Source organism: Tinamus guttatus, unplaced genomic scaffold (assembly GCF_059628265.1).
Source record: "Tinamus guttatus ecotype Peru unplaced genomic scaffold, ASM5962826v1 Tinamus_guttatus_pri_ptg000314l, whole genome shotgun sequence".
Classification (NCBI taxonomy): domain Eukaryota; kingdom Metazoa; phylum Chordata; class Aves; order Tinamiformes; family Tinamidae; genus Tinamus; species Tinamus guttatus.
Window position 1 is genome coordinate 6945935 of NW_028288848.1, and position 14912 is coordinate 6960846.

General features: G+C 61.6%; 1 protein-coding gene across 1 annotated transcript in view; it reads right to left on the minus strand.

Annotated features, from left to right (window-relative positions):
- Nucleotides 1-7479: 7479 nt before the first annotated feature.
- The window catches only part of SLIT1 (slit guidance ligand 1), a 37894-nt gene continuing 30461 nt past the window's right edge, over nt 7480-14912 (minus strand). Inside the window, exons 20-37 of the mRNA XM_088528702.1 lie at nt 14701-14867; nt 13834-13966; nt 13272-13340; nt 12867-12938; nt 12609-12680; nt 12421-12492; nt 11691-11854; nt 11438-11562; nt 11147-11244; nt 10522-10661; nt 10331-10424; nt 10062-10199; nt 9662-9899; nt 9448-9578; nt 9138-9292; nt 8766-9054; nt 7819-8030; nt 7480-7743 (exon numbers count right to left, since the gene is read on the minus strand). Coding sequence (XP_088384828.1) covers nt 7502-7743; nt 7819-8030; nt 8766-9054; nt 9138-9292; nt 9448-9578; nt 9662-9899; nt 10062-10199; nt 10331-10424; nt 10522-10661; nt 11147-11244; nt 11438-11562; nt 11691-11854; nt 12421-12492; nt 12609-12680; nt 12867-12938; nt 13272-13340; nt 13834-13966; nt 14701-14867 — 2611 coding nt within the window. The 3' untranslated portion in view covers nt 7480-7501. The remainder of the gene's footprint in view (nt 7744-7818; nt 8031-8765; nt 9055-9137; nt 9293-9447; nt 9579-9661; nt 9900-10061; nt 10200-10330; nt 10425-10521; nt 10662-11146; nt 11245-11437; nt 11563-11690; nt 11855-12420; nt 12493-12608; nt 12681-12866; nt 12939-13271; nt 13341-13833; nt 13967-14700; nt 14868-14912) is intronic.

Genomic DNA, 14912 nt, shown 5'->3' on the forward strand with positions numbered 1-14912 from the left:
GTTGCTGCAGGATGCTGGGTGGGCTCGGCTGCCCTGGGGTGCACGACGGGTCGAGGTCCAGGTTTGCAGCACGTCCCGTCCCACGCGGGGTCCGGCCCTGCAGCGGCTGGGAACGCGGCGCCTTGGGCACCGCGGGATGGGGAGCAGCAGATTTCCAGGGTGCACCAATGAGCTGGAGACGGCCAGGGGCGGCCCTGGTGCTGGCTCTGCTTGGGGACCCTATTGCTGGAGGCTTTAACCCATGCAGAGAGACCCTAGTCTGCAAGGCACAGCTGCACAGGGAGCTCTTACAAAGAGGCGCCTCTTTGCCGAGACGTGGCTAGCGTGGAGCTGTCGCCTGTGGCCGGGAAGTTGCAGCCAGCACTTTGGCAGCACCCGAGCGGCCCGAGCGGCGCTGGGCTCGCCGGCGCTTCATTACAGCCTCTCTGCGTTACAGCCTTGTGCAATCGCTTGAGTTGCCCGCTGGGGTAGGAGGCCCAGGGCTGTGGAAGACTGGAGATCCTCATCCTCTCTGGAAATACCGTGCAGTTGTTGGCATTGAGGACACCCTCAGCTACCTCCTTTCCTTGCCGTCACAGATGCCCAGGAACTCATTGCTTTCGGGAAGGGCCATCTCTGGCCCTTCTAACTGAGTGTAGCTTCCTCATCTTGCAGGTTAGAAGGCATTTTTCTAATGGGCTTCACAAGCTTGCTTCCGTGAGTACTTACTTTTTGGGGAGAAAAACTACAGGGTGGCATTGGCTGGGCAGACAGGTTTTTTTCGATGAGTGCTCAGATGTTTGATTTTTTTTTCCCCCTCCTTTTCTTTCTTCTGATCAGTCTTCATGTTCCAAAGTAAATCTCCTGGTTTACTTTGGCATTTCTTCTCTCCATGCAGCCACGTTTCAGCTAGAACAGTGTACAGGAGCTACAAACATGCAGAGAGGTAATACCTGTTGCTCTGGTTAAAGACTTGGGACATGCACTGCTTGTTTCTGTTCATTCTGCTACCTGGCTGTGCACTGTTGAGGCACGGCCTGTGCTTTTGCAGCATCCTGTGCCAAATAAATGCAATTTGCACACCATGAGGTGGATGGACAGGGAATTGTAGATGATCTTAATGAATGGCAGGAAATAAACTACATTTTTCATTGCCTGTGTTCCACAGGGGCATCGAGTACGTTTCCCTCTGCTGCGGGTGCAGCCCATGCCCGTGGCAGTGCCCTCCCCTGCTCCACAGCCGTGTCCTCTGTGCACGCTGCATCTCCCACTCAGGCTCCTGTCTCCATCTGCAGCTGCAGCATGAGGCAAATGCTGTTACTGCTGCTGCCCTGGAGTTGTGGCCATCTTCCCATGATAGAAGCCATTCTGCTGTCATCTTGACTCACTCCAAATTGCCATTTCTGTGTTTTTCAGGGTTTTTCTTCTTAAACACATATGCTTGTCCTATATCATAAGGCGTTCATCTCTTTTAAGGATTTATCCTATATCTCTTACTTTGGCTTTCCCTACTGAGCACTTTCTCATCATGTTCTTGAAACCAGTTTCCATTCCAGCTCCCCATTCCATGTAGCTGGAGTCGCATCTTCCTAGATCTGCATCTCAGCCTCTTCTGTCCAGCCACCTCTCGCATTTCCTTGCTTAACTCTCTCATCTCGTCTTGTCGTTGGCAGCTCTGGGCCTTCACAGTTCACATGGTCAGGAACTTGACGCCTTTCCTAACCTTCAGGAGGGCCTTGCTCGGCTGGGATCGCTGCGCTCAGAGTCTAAATGTGTCTGTCTTAACACGCGCCCATCGTACCTATGGGCTGTATCAAAAGCAGTTTGTGTGTGGGATGGCTCCTCCTATCTGTAGCTGTTAGACTGTCATCTAGCAATGAATCCGTTTCTCTACGGACTGGATGCAGGCAGTGTAGCTGAGATGTGCACAGACATTAATATTTGACACTGAGAAGGTCATTCTTACCAGCTAGTGACCTCTGTGTTCATTTGACCTGTGGCAAACACTTCAGCAGGGCATCTTCGCAGCAAACTTTCTCCCAAGAGCTCTCTAGCAGGCACCGATGCTTGCAGAGGAGCTTTCCCCCTCCTCAGCCTCTGGGGACCAGGAAAGCAAGATGAGATCGTGCCCTGTGCTCCCGGCATCACGGCCCGCTGTGCCAGGGGCAGCTCAGCACTGCCGGTACCACGCGGGCTGCCCTCTGCCTAAGCCTCTTGGCACAAAGCTGCGGCCCTGCCGCTCTTCCCGCTCTCCTCTCGGCACCTCTGGACTCCCAGTGCCTGCCCGGGCCCGTGTGAGGAGGCGCGGCGAGGCCTCGGCACGGTGAGGCCTCGGCACGGCGCTCCGCTCGGTTCGAGCGCTGGGCACAGCCTTGCTGCCGCCCGCCGCTCCCGCCGGCCTCCGTGGCGACGCAGCGCCCGGCCAGCACCGCCTCCTCCACGCGCAGGCCCACGGGGCCGCGTCCTCAGGTCGTGCGTCCGGACAGGCTACGGACAGGGCAGGGTTGGGTTCGATCCCCTGCCGGGGACGTCGCCGTAGCTTTTTTCTTTTTTCCCTTTTTGTAGCTGTAGATTTTTGAGAAAAGAAAAAAAAAGAATCATGAGGATCTGATTTCCCCACGTCGCGCGCGTTCCCCTTGCGTCGTAGCATCCGTTTGGCCCATCCTTTAGCTCGGTGGTTGTGAAATGAATCCATCTGTTCTAAGATGTTCTCAGGAGTTCTTGTTTGTATTAAGACCCCCCCCTAGGCTTAGCGGAAATCATGGTCCCCCTCCTTTCCCCTGCTCCCTCCCTCCCTCCATGGACGAGCCCTCTGTTCCAAGAGCACTTCCAGGCGGTCCCAGCGGCCGGCAGCGGCAGGCGCGATGGATTCAGGGCACGTTGGCAGCTCGAGGGCTCCCGCCGCGCTGGTTCGCCCCGGGTGCGGGGGCCGGGCGCTGCCTCAGGCCGCGCCGCTAGCCAAGGTTTTCTAAGTCTGTTTGTAAGAGTACCTAATTTTAAAATGAAATGTGAATATATATAATGTGTAGGTGCCATGTAAGATAGTGTTGTGCTAGGCAGCAGGATGCTAACCTACTTTTTAAGCTTTTGGGGGCAGGAAAAGGCTTTTTTTCTTTTTCTTCTACTCTGGCTTCGTGCTCACGGATCTAATATTGTAAATAGTGGTTTTTTATATTTATTTCATGAGCTTTCCACAGGTTCTTGTTGTGACTGGTGTCGGTTGGTGGGCAGGGGCTCCTCAGCCGTCTCCGCTTCCCGGGGCGGTTCTGGGAGTTTGGCTCGACTCAACCAAAGGGCTGGCTTTTCTTGGGGGGGATTGGGGTGGGCAGGGGGGACGGTGGCGGTGTGCGTGGCTTGTTTTTACGGCTATCACATCCAAGTCGAAGCATTAACTCTTTCTCTTCATCTCATTTTGACGGTGTTAGAACTGGTCAAAGGCAGCCACCCCCCGACCTTGTTGGGGACAGGGTGAGCTGCCATGGCCCCCCCGGGGCGCGGGGGGCATCGCAAGCAATAAGAGTAGTAGTAATAACGCCTGCCGCCCGGGCGGAGCGGCACGGGGCAGGCACCGGCCGCCCGCCTCTCCCCGGTGCCTGCGGCCGGGTCCCGGTGGGGACACGGGGGCGCCTGGGCCACGGCGCCCGAGTCAGGACAGAACGGGTAGTTACCCCTAGCGAGAACACGCTGAGAAATGTGTCCCAAACCGCTTCCTTCTGGGCTCCTGGGTTTCCAGCGGGTTAAAATGACCCGAGGGAGGGCGGCCAGCGTCGCCCTCACACCGCCAGTGCCAGGCCCAGAAGGCCGTGTGCTGCTTTGCTTTGCCGTTCTGCAGTTCATAGTCTCCTTCTAGGGGTTTGAGGTCTTTGGCTTGTTCGGTTGTTTTTCCCCTGGGTGTATTTGGGTTTCTCTTGTTTTACCCTTTCTGTCTGGGTGTGTTTGCTGGCCCTGCTCCATGCAGGATGAGCCCGGTTGTCCGTGGGTCAGCTCTGCTTTCCTGGTGACATGTCCCTAATTTTGGAGGGAGAGCAGGGAGCTCATCCCACGCTCCCTTCTCTCCCAGAACAATTGCATTAAAAAGCAGCAGCAAAAGCCCGGTAATTAATTTCTTTTTAAACTGTCCAGTGTTTATATATCAGTTCCATCCCAGTAGCAAGTGTTTTTCTTTCATCTGTGTCTGCTTCCCTGGAAGAGTTTTGTTTCTCTCTTTGTTTCTGTGTGATTTTTAGACACTGCTCTGAAAAGTCCTCCTGTCTGGTACTGTATGTTTGAGCCTAACCAATGTGAACTTTACAGAACAGCTATGGCAAATGTAAGCTGGGAAGATGGGGCTTGGGACTGCATTTCCGTTTGCTCTGGGTTGTGGGAAATACTGCATCTTGATTTGAGAATATGAAATGTCTGCTGTGAATTATTGGTTGAAAGTGTTGAGAGGAGTTTTCATTAGATAATGTTTACATACCTCACCTGACGAACCTTTGAAAATGTATATAAAAATAAAATAAAATTATATTAAGTTGCTTTAAATCAATATGTATAGCTATAAGAGCTGAGTTGTTTGAATTTTGAATATGTATCAACTCTCTAAATGTTGACATTTTGTGAACTCTGTGCTCCTGTCTTTTATTTCATATTAGACTATCGAGGAAGTTGTGTTCTTGTTACAGGTAAAAGGTTCCTGACTCAGATTTGAACTCCTCAAGGATTCCCACCACCTTGTTTTCTTTTATTCCTCCATTGTTGATATTCACCCTATGAGCTTTCTAAAGGTCCGTATTTTATTGCAGCTTATTAAACGTTTCTTTGATATCCAAGTTTGCTTGGTGTGATAACTGGGAAAGAGCAAAGGTGAGTGTGGGTGCAGATGGGGCAGCGCGGTGGGAAGGGCTGAGAGCTCCCCCTTTCCCGGGGAAATGCCCGGCAGAAGTGGGAGCTCCCGCGGGCAGGTGCCAGAGCTGGTGGGTGGCCCCGTTCTGCCCCCAGGGCTGCTTTGTGTGTCCCGTGCCTCGGCGTTGTCACCCCAGGGACGGGGTGGCTTGGGGAGAGACTGAGGGATGGATCCCAGAAGAGGTAAGCTCGGAGCAAAGGGTTTTCCTGCCTTGGGGGTTTCTGAGGTCCCCAAGAAAGAAGAGGGCCTATGGCACTTGTTCTTCTTCACCACGAGGTGGGTCTGCACAAACTGCCTGGCAGCAGCTTCTGTGCCTTCCTGCAGCTCTCCGTGGTGCTGCCGGGTCTCCATGTGCTGGAAGGGGAGGCTGGCGAGGGAGCCGGCTCTTGCGGCGCAGTGGGTTTGTATTTCTCTTCCCTGAGGCTGCCTGGCTTTTGCCCTGGCCACCTCGTGCACCCCCGGGCTTAACAGGTGGCCACTTTACTCTCAGCCGCTCCACCTGCTCGATCCCTTCCCCTCCTGCCCCACGCACACCCCCAGCAGCGCGGCCTCCTCCTGCCACCTCCTCGCGTCCGAGCAGGGCCAGGACACGAACTGCCCTCCTCCCCCCCTCCAGCAAAGACGAGGCCAGGCCTCTGAAGGAATAAATGTCATGTTCACATGGAAGACAACATAGACAATATCAAACATCTCCTAAAACAACACAGCCTCTGCTAGCAAAAGGGTGCTCAGTGCCTCCCTCACCGGCCTAGTACAAACCAGCGTCCTCAATAGTGACACACACAAACCCCACGGGCCCAACAAAGCCACTGTCCTGCCCTGTAGCATCTGTAAACAAAAAGAAAACATCATTTGTTGACCCAAACATATAAAAATACTATAACAAAATGAAATACAAATATATATTAGAATCTGTAAGTATTCTGTATAAAGAGATACTTTAGCGGTTAGCTTACAGCAAGAACAGAAACACAACACAACCAAGCCCAGTCTTGGCCATGGGCAAAATGAGACGTGTCCTGGGTCCATCGTGCAGCAGAGGGGTCCCCTGCTGGAGAGGGCGGCTGGGACCAGAACATGGGCCCAAGGCGACGGGCACCCTGGCAGCTGGGGATGCATCAGCGATGGTCACATCACCCTGGAGTGCTCCCAGTGGTGATGTCTGTCTAGGGCACAACCGCAGCCGGCGCTGGTCCGTGGGACTGAGAGACTCAGCATTGCTGGACCGGCGTGATTCGTCCATGCCAGCAAAGGGCTGAAGCAGTGTCCAGGCGCATGGGGTGTCCCGGGTTGGTCCACAGCCCCCGTGTCCATAAAGCAAGGCTGGAGCGGCCAGGCCACATGCTGTCCCCAGCGTGGGCTGGCTGTGCGTGTGGAGGGGCCTCGCGTGGGCAGAGCAGCTCCCGCGGGGCAGGAGCTGGTGGGACCTGCCCCAGGCGCCTCTGCCATGGGCAGCTTCAGCCCCAGCATCTGTGAGGCCGAGATGCTGGCAAAGGACATGGCAAACCTGCACCCCCACTGTCCTGGCAGCCGCCAGCCCCCTCCTCAGGCTTGCTGGGCTCCAAGGCCTCCTGCTTTTTTTTGCCAGCTGCCCCCCAAAGCTCTTCAGGCGCATTCAGGCACCGCCGGGGTCTTGTGGGCAGCACAGCAGCGTCCAAGCCCTCCAAGGCTCTGGGTGCTCTGTTGGGTTGCAGATCCCACAGCTGGCAAGGCTGGCAGTCGGTGAGGCCAGGCAGGACTGTAAGCGCCATGGGGCATGACCCGAGCTTGGGGCCAGTGCTCTGCTAACATCAGCCTCGAAGCGGGTCCAGGGTAAGGCAGCCAGCAAGCAGCTCAGCTGCCCCCCCCAGCACCTCGAGACCATCCAGCACATCCCAGGCTATGTTGGAGCTGAGTCTCAGTTCTGGGCACAGCTGGATGCAGCCAGAGCCTGGCGCGTTTGGGGCTCAGGCTGACCGGAGTGGGGGGCTGCCCATCCACACAGCTGGCAGTGGTGACGCGGGCTCCGAGGGCAGCACCGCAGGGTGGCTGCTGTCCCGGGAGCGTTGCTGGCTGCCCGGAGGGGAGGCAGCGAAGCTGGAGCCCCGTGGGCATGCCGGGACTGATGCCCACCGCGCACCTTGCTCTGTGGCCCGTCGGCCCGCGTGCCTTTCCAAGCCTTTCCCTAGGGCTGTGACAGGTCCCTTCAGTCCAGCCCCGGGAATGGGGAAAAGCCAGGGGGACGTCAGCTCCCCTGCACAGGCACCGCAGAGGAACGAACAGAGATGAAGCCAGAGGACAAGGAGGGGGCAGCACAGCCCCTGCCATGAGCCCACCTTGTACTAGTCCATCTGTGTAGCTGCATTTCTTTAAAAAAAAAAAAATCTCTATCTACACGTTTGGTTTTGTTCTTTTTTTGTTCTTTTTTTTTTTCTTTTTCAACCCTTTAGATGCAAGAGCTCTACCCTCCGCCGGGCCGGGGCGCGAGGCTGGCCGGGCTCCTCCGAGAGCTGCGTCCGGGCTGGGCAAGCGGTGCCAGGGCCGCACGGCCGCGGGGGCGAAGGGCAGTCCTGGCAGCGGCGGTGGTGGCAGGGGGGCTCCCGGGCAGCCCCCCGCGCTCGCCGGCGCCCCGGGCGGCCCCGGCTGGGGGCTGGGCGCTCACAGGCACTGGCTGCAGCCGCACTTGCTGGGCCTCTCCAGCTCCTCGACGAAGGAGGCGCCGTCGCTGCACTCGAAGGCGTACTTCCTGCGCCTGACGCGCAGCGCGGCGCAGCAGCCCGGCGCGCCGCCGCACGCGCCTCGGCACTGCACGGCGGCCACGGGGCGCGTGCTCTGGCAGATGGCGTAGCCCCGCTGCACCTGGTGGAAGTCCCGCACCGGCTCCCCCCGGCACTCAGGCTCTGCGGGAGAGCGGCGCCGGCTCAGCCCCGCGGCGCCGCCGCCCCCGGCCCCGTCACTGCCACCCGCCCCGCTACCTTGGTCGCAGAGGGCTCCGCTGTAGCCGCTGTGGCACTCGCAGAGCGCCTCGCCACCCGGGCCCAGGCGGCAGCGGCCGTGCACGCAGGGCTGGCGGCGGCAGGGGTCGGGCGGCTCAGCCGGCTGGTTGCACAGGGCGCCCTGGTAGCCATCGCGGCACTGGCAGCTGTAGGAGAGGGCGTCGAGGGGCAGGCACAGCCCGTGCACGCACCTGCGGGCAGCCGGCACCGTTAGCTCCCGTGGGCACGGAGCAGCACCCGCATAGCAGTGGCACCGCACTGCCAAGGCAGCCACTGGCACAGCAGCGTGGGCAGCGCATCCCACCAGTGGGCACCACTGCCCACACTGGCAGCGGGACGGGCAGCCAATGGGAGTGGGCAGCAGGAAGGCAGCAAGGAGTGCGCAGCCAATGGAGTGTCACAAAGTGCAGCAGCCAATGAAGAGCGCAGGGAGGGAGGGGGTGGCCAGTGAGGGACAGCTGAGGTCAAGGCAGAGGGTGAATAGAGAGGCGAGTGATGAGGGGCAGCCAATGAGCAGGTGCAGCCAATGAGCCAAGCGGGTGGCAGCCAATGAGCAGAGGCAGTCATGGAAGGACAGTCAATCAAGTGGAGCCATCAGTGAGCCAATGAGTTGAGGCAGTCATGGAAGGGCAGCCAATGGGATGAGTGCTGCAGTCAGCCACTAAGGCTCTTGCTATGGGGCAGCCAATGGGCCAGGGCTATTGCTTCAGGGCAGCCAATGGGGCAGGAAGCTTATGTTGAGGCAGCCAATGGGACATGGGGGATGCTGCAGGGCAGCCAATGGGGCAGGAGGTCATGGTGAGACAGCCAGTGGGGTGAATGGGTCACATGGAGCAGCAAATGGGGCAAGCAGGTCACTCTAGGGCATCCAATGGGGCAGGCAGGGCAGCCAAAGGGCTGCTGTGGGGTGGCGGAGGGGCACTCACTTGTGCCCCTGGCAGGGGCTGTCGCGGGGCTGGTCGCAGTGGGGCCCGGCCCAGCCGGGCTCGCAGTGGCACACGGGGCCCTGGGCGCCGGCAGGCTGGCAGATGCCGTGCAGGCAGTAGAGCTTGCGGCAGGGCTCGCAGCCTGGCACCACCCCTGGCGTCATCCGCGTCTTCGTGAAGTCCTGCAGCTCGTTGTTGATGTAAAGGTTGCGGATGCACCCATGGAAGCTGGTGCCGTTGAGCAGCTGCCAGAGGCGGAAGGCGGCCGAGTTCACATCCACGGGCATCCCTGGTGGAGAGCAGGGTCCATCAGCATGCCGTGCCAGGCAAGGAGCCAATGCAGTCCTTGCCATGGCCATCCATGGGCCCTACCTCCCACATAGAGCGGGGCCTCGCTGTTGAGCGTGTAGTGCTTGCCAAAGTTGTCCATGGTCATGGGGCTGCCGCCATCGATGGAGAGGTTCACCATCTGGTCGAAGGTCACCAGCTCCACAGTGTGGAACTCCCCATCGTTAATGGTCTCAGCACTAGCGGGGAGGGATCCATCACAGAGGTGGCCATGGCCCCTTCCTGCCCCATGGAGAGCCCCCCAGACCCTCCTCAAGCTCCCACAGCAGCAAGGATGGGGTTGGCTCCGGGCAAGGTGGGGCTTGAAGAACAACTCCCCCCAGCAGAGAGATACCTGTAGATGGCCGAGCTTGGGTGGGTGCCGGGGTCGTAGCTGACCCTTACGTGGCCCTGGTACAGCTCCACGGCCATGTGGTCACTGTCCCCATTGTACAGCAGGATCCCGTTGCCTTCCGCCGTGGAGACCTGGTGGTAGGAAAGGAGGGAGCCCCCCCGTCCCATGCCAGCCCAGCCACCCGTGGCGCCCCAGCTCGGCCCCGTGCACCCACCTGCAGGGTGATGTTGGCGTGGGGCCAGTCCTGCAGGTCAGTGAACTGCAGGTACGTGTCGCGGTCCACGAAGTTGACGCTGAGCAGCTTCTCGCACTTGGGGCCGCCGAAGCCGGGCAGGCACTGGCAGAGCGCCCGGGCGCCCAGCTCCACGCACTGGGCACCGTTCTGGCACTCGGCCCGCTCGCAGGGCCCTGGCTGCCCAGCGGCGCGGGGCGGCATCTCGCACAGCTGGCCGCTGTGGGGCAGAGAGGACACGCGGGGGTGACTCAGCGGGGCAGCCGGGTGTCCACACTCCAGTGGGGAGAGGGCTCTCCTGCCTTGCTGCAGCTGGCATTAGCTGCACTAGCTGCACTAGCCCGTGATGGGGACACGGCCCCCTGCGCACTGCCAGCCATACCTGTAGCCCTCGGCGCAGAGGCAGGAGTAGCCGTTCACCTCGTCCACGCAGCGCGCGTTGTTCTGGCACCGGTGGTCCTGGCAGTCATCGAAGTCCTCGCTGCAGTTGGTGCCCACGTAGCCGGGGGCACACTCACACCTGCGGCCAGCACGGCGCTGAGCTGTGGCGCTGCACGGCTGCTCCCCGCAGGGCAAATCGCCACCCGGGCGGCAGGGAGGAAAGCGGCCCAGCAGGGCGGGCGCCCGTCCGGGAGCAGGGCCGGCACTCACCGTGGGCCGTGGCTGGTGGAGACGCACTTGGAGCCGTGCTGGCAGGGGCTGAGCTCGGCCGAGCAGAAATCCGGCGGCTGCTCGCAGAAATCCCCTGCAGGACAGAGAGAGGGTGGCGGCGCAGCCAGACCCGGTCCCTGCAGCACCGGTGCAGCCCGGCACATCACCCCACAAGGCCACGCGGTGGGTACCTGTGTAGCGGGCCGGGCAGAGGCAGGTGTAGCTGGAGGTGGCGGGCTGGCAGGAGCCCCCGTTCTGGCAGCGGTGCTCCTTGCAGGGGTCGCTGGCGGTGCCACAGCTCAGGCCCTCGAAGCCCGCCGTGCACAGGCACCTGGCCAAGGGGCAGGGGAGCGAGCGTTTCGGGAAGACCCCAGGGTGGCCGCGGGGACAGGAGCCCCGGGGCAGGGGTGGGCAGCACCAGGGGTCCTTGTGGCAGGTGCCCTGGCCATTGGCACTGCCATGGAGCTGGGAAGGAATCAAAACCCTTGCACTCCCCATCCCCCCTGAGCTGTGTGGGCAAAAGCAAGTGCTGGGGAAGGAGGGAAGCGCCTGGTGGTGGCAGCCCTGCCACGGCTGCGGGCGCCCCGGGAAGGATGCTGAGTTGCCAAGGCGACGGGCCGAGAGGCCATTTAGCTCATCCCAGCTCCTCGCCCGCAGCCTGGCATTTATTTTCAGCCTCTAATTGTGTCCAGTTTCCCAGAAAGGCCTCGAGGGCTCTCGGATGCAGGGGCGGCACGGGGGCATGGCAGATCTGAGCTCATCCCCAGGCACGGGGGCTCCAGGCAGCTGCCTGAGCCCCCGGGTTGGGGTCCTCACCTGAAGGCGGCTCCTTCGCCCTCCCGGGGCTCACAGGTGCCGCCGTTGGCACAGGGCTGGCTGGAGCAGGCGTCGAGAGCCACTTCGCAGTCCCTGCCCTGGGGAAGGAAGCACAGGGGTGCACAGGCAGCCCCGAGGGAGGTGGAGGGGACATGGGCACTGTGCCCCCTCGCCCCCTCCGTCCTCCTGCCCCAAGCCCAGCCTGCAGGGCGCTGCGGGAGGCACCGGAGCATTCACAGCTGTGCAGGGAGTTCTCGGCACAGGGCACGCAGCCCCTGGGCCCCGCGGTACCTGGTAGCCGCTGGGGCAGGCGCAGCGGTAGGTGCCAAGTGGGTCATTGTGGCAGGTGCCCTGGTTCTGGCAGGGACTGGAGAGGCAGGGGTTGCACTTGGCCTGCACGCTCAGGGCCGGCGGGCCTGGGGGCATCAAGCGGAGGCGGCCGTGAGCCAAGGGGAGGCGTCTGCGTGCCGGGAGCCAGCGGGGCGGGAGGCTGCCGGCTCCCCCGTGCATGGGCCGAGGGACGGATGGAGCGGGCGCCTCTCACCTTGGCACTCAAACTTCTTGGCCGGGGTGGTGAGCAGCAGTTTGCCCTCCATGTCGGGGGGCCCTGCGCAGCGGGCGATCCCAGGCTCCTTGTAGCCCGTCTTGACCCAGCTGGAGAGCCAGCGCAGGTTGCAGCTGCAGTACAGTGGGTTGGCCCCGATGGCGCTGCAAGGGCACAGGGACAAAGCTGCAGCAGCTTTTCCATCTCTGTGCAGCAGCGCCCGAGGAGGCAAAGGGAGATGTCAAGAGGGGACACCTGGCCATTTGCTCCACCGTGGAGCTGGGAAGGGATCAAAAGGAGCTGGGGGAAGAGCAGGCTGAGAAATTTAGCTGCGGCTCCAGCAAATGGCGGGAGCCATCGGCCACTGCTCAAGCAGTCGCGGGCAGGAGCAGAGCTCGGTGCAGCGCGCAGGGCCCGTCACGGCAGGAGCAGCGCGCAGCAGCACATGGCAGCAGAGCAGGGCTGCGCCGCGGCTGGGCCTCCGCTGCTGACCGGCGGCGCAACAGAGGCTGCTGCTGAAGCTATGGACCCCAGCGGGACCACAGCAAGCGGGAGCTTCCTGCACCACCTCCGGGGAAAGGGGTGGGAAGCAGAGCCGAACACCCCCCACCCCAAGCAGGAGACTGTTAGGCTGCAGGTAAAGGCTCCTTCATAAGGGGGGTGAAACACCTTCCTTGGCGCGCTTCAAAAGTCTCCCACGCTGCAGAGCTGGGGTGCGCAATGTACTCACAGGTGGGACAGGGAGGTGACGTCTGCGAAGATGCCCTCAGGGAGGCTGGAGATGTCATTGCCATGGAGAGACCTGCAGGCAAGCGGGGGCTCTGGGGTCCAGCGGTCCCGGACATCAGCCCCAAGGATCCACATGGGGGTGGAGGAGGTGGACTCTGCGGCTCCCCCATCGCTGCCACCAACACTTACAGCAGCCGCAGGGAGCGGAGGCCCTCGAAGGCCAGCGGAGGGATGCACTGCAGGGAGTTGTAGCTGAGGATCCTGCGGAAGGCAAGGAGGCGGCGATGCTGCACGGAGCCCTCCCAGCCCCTACCCTGTCCCCTGTGCCCGCTGGAGACCCAGCATCGCCCAGGTGGAAGAGCTCCTGGTGCCCCCAGCACCCCCTGCTCTTCGGGGTCCCCCAGGAAACGTCCCCTTGCAGCCTGGCATGGCCCAGGCTGCACTTACAGGGTGGTGAGCTGGCTCATGTTGGTGAAGGAGGAGTTGCTCAGGGAGCTGATCCTGTTGTTGCTCAGATCGCTGGAAAATACAAACATGGGGGGATCGTGGCCAGCTTGTGCCCTGTGACGGCAGCGGGCTGCAAGGGCCAGTCTTCCCCTTCACACAGCTGGGACTGCCCTGCCGTGGGCACCCGTGGCAGCCCCACCACACCGGGCGCTGGACGCTTCCCAGCCCGGGCTGGCTTGGCCAGGAGAACACGCGGAGCAGCAGGTAGGTGTAGTCTCCCACACGTGCAATTGCTGCTGCAGAAACCAGCCTTGCACGCGCAGCCTGGGAGCTGCACCCTGGGCTGCACACCCCCCTCCTCTCCCACAGCGGGGCGGCTGCTGGGCGCTGCTCCCAGCTACTTACACTAGCTGCAGGTACTTGAAGGTGGAGAGCTGGCCAGGCACCTGGGTGAACTGGTTTCCATCCAGGTAGCTGCGAGGGAGAACGCAAGCACCTTGGGCTGGGTGTGAAACACCAGATGCCTCCTTCTGCCCTTCCTTTTCTCCCTCCGAGGACCCGGGGCTATGAGGAGCGTCTCCCCCGCAGCGCTAGCGCGCGGAGCCGCCTGCGCGCGGGGCAGCTCCCCCGGCAGCCAGACATGTGCCGCGCGCGCCGCGTGGGCGGCTGCAGCGCTCGCCAGGCACGTGCGAGGCAGAGGAGGCTGTGGAGAGGGGAGCGCCAGACTGCTCCGGGCTCGGAGCGGGCATTACACACACGGATGTGCACAGTCGCTGCCTGCAGCCCCCCCAGGCCCCCTCGCTCACCGCGCAGGACCCCACTCCAGCACGCGCGGTGCAGCCCCCTGCTCCCAGCCCGCCCACGGGCATCGCAACTCAAGCCCCTCTCTGCAGGACGGTGTGGCAGTCTGGGCTGCCCCACAGCCAAGGCACCCAGGGAGGAGCCTTGAGGCCCACGCAGCACTCACAGCTCAGTGACGTTCTTGGGGATGCCCTTGGGCAGCGCCTTGAGGTGCTTGTTGCTGCAGCGGACAACTGTGTCGAGGCAGGTGCACTCCTGGGGGCACTGCGGCCGCGGGATGCAGCCCGGCTCCTCCTGACCTGCCGGGGCACAGAGAGGCGCACGGTGACCGGTGTCCAGCCTGTGGCCCCCCGGGCTCAGCCTGTCCATGACCCCAGCCCCGGACGGTGCCTGCGCCCCCAGAGTGGGGTGCTGGAGACAGGCTGCCCTTGGAGAACAGCCCCGGCTGATTCACACTGCTCCCCAAACTGCACCCCTTGCCATGATGGATGCCACCAGCCAGCTCAAGGCTGATCTGATTTCCACCGTTCTCAAGCAAAAGTGCATTTGAGGAGCACCGCAAAGACAAGGGAGCAGAGGAAGGTGCTGGGGCCAGATGGCTGGGGCCAGCAGCTCCTGAAATAACCCCTTCAACCACCCTCTAACAGGGCATCTGGTGCTAGAGGGTCTGCACCAGCAGCTGGGGGCCGGAGCATTGCTCCTTCTCCTTGGCAGGGCACGGGGCTCCTGCGGGAGAGGCATCCCCGGCACCGCCGCACGCGCTCCCGCTCGCCAGGAAGGGTGCAGGATGCAACCCTCCCGTGCTGGACGTGTTGGAGGAGGGAAAGCAGAAGAAGGGAGGGTTTGTTTGTAAATATTTTCCTGGGCTCAAAATCTGTTCCTGGTTAAAAAAGGCTTTTCTCTGAACGTGCCGCCTCTGTCTGCCCGGCGCCGGCACGTGCGCACAAGGCTCGGAGCGGCACCGATCCACAGCAGTTCTGCCTATGGGGTTGGGCAGCCCCATCCCCCCCAGCTCCATAGGCCCATGAGTTACCTTCCTCACACCTGAAGTCAGGGAAGGCCACGTCCTGCAGCGGGATCTGCCGGAGGAAGGGGGGGTTCTGGCACCGCGGGTTCCCTGTCACGATCTTCCTCTTGCGCAGCCAGTCTCCCAGCCAGGCCAGGTGGCAATTGCAGTTGAAGGGGTTGGCGAGCAGGTTCCTGCGCACATGGAGGGAGCACGAGGGCATCGCCAGTGTCCCGGGC